The sequence below is a fragment of the Clytia hemisphaerica genome, unplaced genomic scaffold (genome assembly GCF_902728285.1).
Source record: "Clytia hemisphaerica strain Z4C2 unplaced genomic scaffold, Clytia hemisphaerica genome assembly, whole genome shotgun sequence".
NCBI classification, from domain to species: domain Eukaryota; kingdom Metazoa; phylum Cnidaria; class Hydrozoa; order Leptothecata; family Clytiidae; genus Clytia; species Clytia hemisphaerica.
The window spans coordinates 400,106-408,008 of NW_027103855.1; the positions used below are offsets into that span (position 1 = coordinate 400,106).

The 7,903-nt window shown below is 40.1% G+C and overlaps 1 protein-coding gene across 1 annotated transcript; it reads right to left on the reverse strand.

Annotated features, from left to right (window-relative positions):
• Positions 1-7,101: 7,101 nt before the first annotated feature.
• LOC136808151 (protein FAM133A-like) lies at positions 7,102-7,903 on the reverse strand. The gene is made up of 2 exons (XM_067064693.1): positions 7,683-7,903; positions 7,102-7,378 (listed from the first exon to the last, which is right to left on the reverse strand). The coding sequence occupies exons 1-2, from the start codon at positions 7,901-7,903 to the stop codon at positions 7,102-7,104; spliced, it is 498 nt and encodes a 165-aa protein (XP_066920794.1).

Below are 7,903 nucleotides of genomic sequence, written 5' to 3' on the forward strand. Positions count from 1 at the left end.
TCGGCCTTTTTATTAGGTCATAAGCCTCAGAATTTTAACCATCCTCAACGTGTTCGCCGTATCGAAAACTGTCAAAAAAGTTTTGTCAGATCAAACACTAGCGGTCTCTTTGATCTCCACGAGCCCAAAAAAGAGGTCAAAAAATGGCTTAAATTTAGGTCATGAGCCTCATGGCTAAAATTTTACAGGTCATTAGTACAACCCTTAAGGACAATGAAAATCGAAAATCTAACCAAAAAATCCGGTTTCTTGACCTGGTCAGATGCCCAAAAAAGAGGTCAAAAAAGGGGCTAAATTTAGGTCATGAGCCTCATGGCAGAAATTTTACAGGTGATAAGTACAACCCTTAGGGACAATGAAAATCGAAAATCTAACCAAAAAATCCGGTTCCTTGACCTGGTCAGATGCCTCTGAAGTTGAAAAATTTGAGAATTTTCGGGGTGTCGAAAATGACCCCGCTCTTAGACGAAACTTTCTATAGCGTTTGATCTACTAAATATTTAGCGATGAAATTTGGACAGTGTGTCCATAACATCCAATTACACTTTGTGGGAAATTTATGTCATTATTTGATGACGTCATTGTGTCGTAATGACGTCATCAGTTACTCAAAATGGCCAAAATTTTAAATTTTTCTTACTTTTTACTCATTTTAATTCAATTTTTTTATATATCTGAGGCTCCCTTTTTCATTCTCCAGATTTTCGATTTTCATTGTCCTTAAGGGTTGTACTAATCACCTGTAAAATTTTAGCCATGAGGCTCATGACCTAAATTTAAGACCTTTTTTGACCTCCTTTTTGGGCTCGTGGAGATCAAAGAGACCGCTAGTGTTTGATCTGACAAAACTTTTTTGACAGTTTTCGATACGGCGAACACGTTGAGGATGGTTAAAATTCTGAGGCTTATGACCTAATAAAAAGGCCGACAGCTCTCGAGCTATAATCTTGAACGTAGGTGTGGTGACATGTGAAGTAGTTGTTACTTTGATCTCCGCAGTTTTGATTGGCATTTCTGACACCTCGAGTGACAGGAAGGACGAACCTTTGAACCATTCTGATTGATTGTTGATATCACTGATCGAAACACCTCGTCTTGTTCCAAGTCAGCTAACATATCCTCTTCTTTGATGTGATACCAGTCTTCACGATTGGTAAATCTCAGGATCTCGATGGCATGGCTACGCGCATACTGTTTCAGTGTTTTTTCATGATTACTAATCCAGTAGAGGATGATTTGACTGTCGGTCAGCTTGATTAACGATTGACGCCAATTTTGAAGGATCGTTTGACTATTTCACCGGTGTGAGCATTGAGAATAGCAGAAAGCTATTCTGCCCGAGGTTGAGATGTTCTCTGGTACCAGCTTCGAACGCGAGAAAACCAATTGACTCAAGTATGATCCACATTGCCTTTTGAATCGAGCATATATTGACACGCAGATAAGTAACTTACTAGCATCTGCAAAATCTACAGATGAAAGTTGAAGGTTCGAGGTATCCTCTGGAATGAAAGCTCTGTTTGAGTGAATAAAGTTCTTCAGTCATCTCAAAGTCAGTGATCCAGATTGGACGAAGATCATCTGGGATTTGATTATCCCAGTCCAGTTTTCGAGTGACCAACTCGTGCAAGTCGATTTTGAGGGATGCTGTGATAGGACAGAGTAATCCAAGAAGATCTCCCCATAGTGCGAGACAGTGTCTTCGTGTGAGTTTTTCAGGGATTCGATTGAGAAGTAAGTAAGTAAGTCTGCGACCGCAGTCGGAGGCGACCCGAAGGCTCCTCTTTCGATAGCTATCTACCCGAAGGTAGGGGAGGGCGCCACTCTTTCTCCCTGGATTTCTCCACTTACCCTTGATCCTTCTCTTAGTTGCCGAGCATCAAGCAGAGAGGCATCAAGTACCATTTTGGGAATCTTTGGTATGACTCGGCTGGGGGTTGAACCCACAACCTTGCGAACCGTAGCCGGATGCTCTACCACTGTACTACGGTCGCTTGAGAAGTAGTGTTGACTTTTTACCCCTCTTCTTTGGTATGAAGTTCATTGGAGGAGGATTATTGGTTGATCATCTTTGGGCCACCATTTCATTCCAGCAACAAAGACAGAACTGCCGTCTTTGCTCATTGATTCGGGTGAGTCTTCATCAGACATGACAATTCCTTTGAGCAGGAATCTTTCACCATTGCTGATGGTTTCCATCTCCTTTGAACATTGAATGATGAGCTCCCTTGATGATTCACCACTGACACAATCATTAAAATACATGTCATTATGAATAATTTCAGCCACCTCAGGATATTGATCGGATGACAGCTTTGCAACTTCCCTCAATAATTGTTCTGCTTGATTGCCACTGGAACGGGCACCGTAAATGAGGGTTTTGACAACTTTCTGTTTTGGATGTTCGTTGAATGACAGGTCCTCCTGCCATAGATACCGTTGATAGCACCAATAAGTAGAGTCGAGTTGTATTGTATTATACAACTTCCTTACATCAGTTGCGAAGGCTGACTTGTGGATGCGCCAACGTAGTGCAATGTCTTGAAGTTTGTTGAGGCTGTTGACATCCTTTGCGACGATAGAGTGAATCATTGAGTGAAAATCAAGTTTGGTTTGGTTTTGGACTTGAGGCATCAAAGAAAACTCCTCATGGTGTGCTGACTGAATTCTGTTTCCATACAAATCTCCAAGGTATGAAATGTTGAATTTCGTTTGATTATGATTCTTGAGATGACTTTGGCAAGTTCTTGACATAATCAACAAATCCAAGCTCTTGCATCTTGCGTTCTGATTCAATTATGTCGCTCATGTCTGTAAGATCATGTGCGTTGTCGAGCTTGCGTAGCTGCTGATAGTAGATCTTGAGCGCCTTCTCCTAATTAGATGAGAGCATGACTGACGGTTCATGAATGAATAGAGGTTTGGCTGTGACAATCTTTGATCCGAGGTTGATGTTGATTGAATTTTGGATGGGATCTTGTTCGATCTTCTCCTTAATGCTGATGTTCTCTATCCCCCATGATTCATTTTTTGCATTCACGGCATGTGACTCATCTGTAGGGGTTCTCTGAACCAGCATTTCCTGAAACTTAAAAGTTTCGTATTGGATTGATCTGAAAGCAGGATTTGCTGTCGAAGGCAATTAGTGATTGATAGCTGAGATGGGTTGTTTGTGGTGAGATTGTGTTGAACTGGCCAAAATGTTGTTTGTGAACACCATCAAATGAATGATGTGGTCTCCCAAAGATGCCCACACTGCTATCAGCACTAGTGAAGACTGGTTCGAAGATTGATAAGCCATTTGCCATCCTGAAAATGATATGATGATGAAATTGAAGATCATCATATCGACATGACCTCCAACTGATTTCGGAAGTTTTGGAAGTGAAGTAGGATTGCCATAAAATTCTCTGCGTATGTCTGAGTCTGCATCCCGAAGTTGATATTTTGGAAATGTTTGAGTAATTCTATCGAAACACATCCCTGTCATAGATGCAAGTTCTTCGTTGGCCAATAAAATCTTGACAGTATAGAAACCATGCTTGGATGATGTTGTAGCTCCTCCGATGCCACTGATTTCGCAGTTTCCTTCACTAACGTTGGTTGCATATGGTCCAAACCGCTCAACGGCATCCTTTCTGATGACAAAGTCGCTACATCCATTGTCAAAGAAGACTGTAAAAGCTTGGTTATTGATAATGATGTGTTGCAAGATCTGGGCTGATCTGTGTTGACTGTGAAGAATGATAACGAGATGTCCTTGAAACTTTGTAGTAACGGATTTCTTGTGATGAATCTTGATTTGTATGTATTCAGTAGGTCTTCATTCTCTTTGGTTGTCTTGTGCTCCTCACACACAAGCACGTGATGTTTAACGGTGTATTGTTGATGCGATGGATGAGTGCAGATGAAATCCTGCTGACATTGACCATTCTTGTGTTTTGGGTGTTGAAGCTTTGCTCTAGGTAAGAGACATTGGGAAAAAACTCCCTTCTTCCACAGTGTTGTCAGTCGTTCGGCTGGTGGTTTTTTCAGTAAAGTCTTTGCAGGCGAAATACTGATTGAACATGGAACCTCCTGGTCCCTTGGTTGCCACATATGTCATCGGAGAAATGACATTTTCGTTTGAGTTGGCGATGCAGGCGGTGGAAGGTTATGATACCTTCTCCCTTGTGTTGGATGTTGCTTCTTGGGTGGTGGTTGCTGCTTTGATAGCTTCTCGTCTGGATAACTGACCAAGACACTTTGTTGTTGAACTTTGACCTCCTTCTCTAAGAAGCCGACCAGGTGATTCCACTTGTCTTTTTCTGAAAGCTCTAGATCTCAAATCCTTGTAAACCAACGTGTTGTTCTTGCGTCACCAAGTAAGGTGTATATATTATTTAACCCATCTCCATAGTGCAGGTTGTTTTCGATTTGCTGTGATTCAGCCAAGTTGATCAAGTCTTTTATGATATTTATCAGTTTCCACATGAAAACCACAAGCTTCTTCAGATCTCTGGCTTTAGAGGTTTGTTGTAAGTTGGTTAAGTCCTTTAACTTCTTGAGAAGAAGAACTTTGGTGTTTCCATATGCGCTATCAAAATTGATTGATATCAGTCATCCCCTTCACCTATGATAAAGCAGGTTCAGACAAACTGTTGTTTATGAGCAGGTCTGCGAGAAGTGATTTCGATGTGTTGCGTAGATTGACCTTCTAAAAGTCTGATTTGAAGGTATAAATATCTGTGTTGGAGTCATAGCCTGCAAACTTTTGTAGGTCAATACCAAGCCTAGCTTCGTCAAAAGATTTGAATTTGATGATCCCTTTCGACTGAATGGCTAACTTGATCTGAGACGCAATGGTTGATCGTTTTAATTTAACGCTCTTATATGAAATTTCAATGTTTTTCATCAAGTTTGAGAGTCCTGCATTTGAGAGAGGAAATTTCAATAATCTTTACCTCTCTGAAATAGTGTCCAGCTTTTTGTCAAGTGATGGAATTTCATCTCTTGCTTGAAGTAACTCTTGATCGTCTAAGTTACTCATGTCAATGTTGGGAACAGTTTTGAGGTTGTCGATGTGATTAACGGTGAAATATTTGTTAAAGTTCTTTATATTAGCTCTAAGTCCTTTACGAAGTTCTTTCATTTCTTTGATGAGAGATTCAGTGTATCTTGAATTGATGCATCAGGAATTGAGTGTTCATCAATTAAATCAATTTTCTCATCTATACAAAGTTCAATCTGAATTACAATTTCAGAAAATATACATTGGGAAGTTCGATCTGTTATTGATTTGATTATACCATTAAATGTGTCTGTTGAGCTCTTGAAATCTCTGACAGGTGATGAGATTGGAGAGTTTGGTCTTTCGTCCATTGAACGTCTGTTTGGACTTTCAACTGGAATTGTCTGAGAAGCAGTGGCTCGAGGCTGAGTCAGTAATGGTTACTCTGTCGTAGACTGAGTTGCGGTTGCGTCAACATCTGCTTCTGGCTGAGGTTGTAGTTGCTCTGTGTCGTCAGAGTAAGGCTGTTCATCTTTGATGGAGTCATTACTCTGTGACTGAGAGGCCAAGTCTACGGAAAGAGGTGGCACTTTCTTAACTTTTGAACCAAAAACTTTAAACAATAAAGTTTGATTAAGTAAATCCTGAAAACAAAGGTATATCTCCTAAATACAATGGTGCACAATCGGTTTACATATTCCTGTCAAACGTGGAATATCACTCAACAACAACAGCAGCGAATCCGATCCACCTACATTAACATGCTTCGTAAGTATTACACTGTCCTTGAAGTGAACGATCTCTTCTTTTTTTTCAGTCAGTAAGATCTCTTTCTTTCTTTCTTCACAGTCAGTACGAACTCTTTCCATCTTTCTTTATATTAAGTGCGATCTCTTTCATTCTTTCTTCGCATTCTGTACAAACTCTTTCCTTCTTGCTTTCCAGTCAGTATGACCGCTTTCCTTTTTTCTTCGCAGTCAGCGCGATTTCTTTCCTTCTTTCTTTGCATTCAGTGCGATTTTTTCCTTCTTTCTTTTCAGTCAGTGCAATATTTTTCCTGCCTCTTCGCATTCGGTACGAACTCTTTCCTTCTTTCTTTGCAGCCAGTACCATCATTTTATTCTTTCTTCGCAGTCAGTACGATTTATTTCCTTCTTTCTTTTCAGTCAGTGCGAACTCTTTCCTTTTTTCTTTACATTCAGTACGAACTCTTTGCTTCTTTCTTCGCAGCCAGTACAATCTCTTTCCTTCTTTCTTTGCAGCCAGTACGATGTCTGTCCTTCTTTTTTTAAGTTAGTACTATCTATTTCCTTCTTTCTTCGCAGTCAGTACGATCTTTTTCCTTCTTTTTTCGCAGTCAGTGCGATCTCTTTCCTTCTTTTTTTGCAGTCAGTACGAACTCTTTCCTTTGTGCCTATGTTTTAATTTCTTTCTTCTTGTTAAGCTGATAGGCGACTCTAGAGTAGCTTGCTCAAGGTATCGCACCTGATCTCAGACTTCGGTCTTCAGCTTATCACTTCCTTTTGTGTCTTGTGCATTCATTTTGTTTTTACATTTTTTATTTCTTTCTCCTTAATGTATATTGGGTTTTTATTACAGAGTTAGTCGCTAGTTTGTATATTCTTCAGTGTATATAACTTCAATATACTTCTTTCTTTGCAGTCAGTACGAACTCTTTGCTTCTTTCTTCGCAGTCAGTACGAACTCTTTCCTTCTTTCTTTGCAGCCAGTACGATCTCTTTCCTTTTTTCTTTGCATTCAGTACGAACTCTTTGCTTCTTTCTTCGCAGCCAGTACGATCTCTTCCTTTCTTTCTTTGAAGCCAGTACGATCTCTTCCCTTCTTTCTTTGAAGCCAGTACGATCTCTTTCCTTCTTTCTTTGCATTCAGTACGAACTCTTTGCTTATTTCTTCGCAGTCAGTACGATCTCTTTCCTTTTTTCTTTTCAGTCAGTGCGAACTCTTTTCTTTTTTCTTTGCATTCTGTACGAACTCTTTGCTTCTTTCTTCGCAGTCAGTACGAACTCTTTCCTTCTTTCTTTGCAGCCAGTACGAACTCTTTCCTTTCTTTCTTTGCAGCCAGTACGAACTCTTTCCTTCTTTCTTTGCATTCAGTACGAACTCTTTGCTTCTTTCTTCGCAGTCAATACGAACTCTTTCCTTTCTTTCTTTGCAGCCAGTACGATCTCTTTCCTTCTTTCTTTGCAGTCAGTACGATCTCTTTCCTTTTTTCTTTGCATTCTGTACGAACTCTTTGCTTCTTTCTTCGCAGTCAGTACGAACTCTTTCCTTCTTTCTTTGCAGCCAGTACGATCTCTTTCCTTCTTCGCAGCCAGTACGATCTCTTTCCTTCTTTCTTTGCATTCAGTACGAACTCTTTGCTTCTTTCTTCGCAGTCAGTACGATCTCTTTCCTTTTTTCTTCGCAGTCAGTACGATCTTTTTCCTTCTTTCTTTGCAGTCAGTGCGAACTCTTTTCTTTTTTCTTTGCATTCAGTACGAACTCTTTGCTTCTTTCTTCGCAGTCAATACGAACTCTTTCCTTTCTTTCTTTGCAGCCAGTACGATCTCTTTCCTTCTTTCTTTGCAGTCAGTACGATCTCTTTCCTTCTTTCTTTGCATTCAGTACGAACTCTTTGCTTCTTTCTTCGCAGTCAGTACGAATTCTTTGCTTCTTTCTTCGCAGTCAGTACGATCTTTTTCCTTCTTTTTTTTCAGTCAGTTGTGAACTCTTTCCTTTTTTCTTTGCATTCAGTACGAACTCTTTGCTTCTTTCTTCGCAGTCAGTACGAACTCTTTCCTTCTTTCTTTGCAGCCAGTACGATGTCTTTCTTTCTTTCTCTGCAGCCAGTACCATTTCTTCACTTCTTTCTTTGCATTCATCAGTACGAACTTTTTCCTTCTTGTTTTGCAT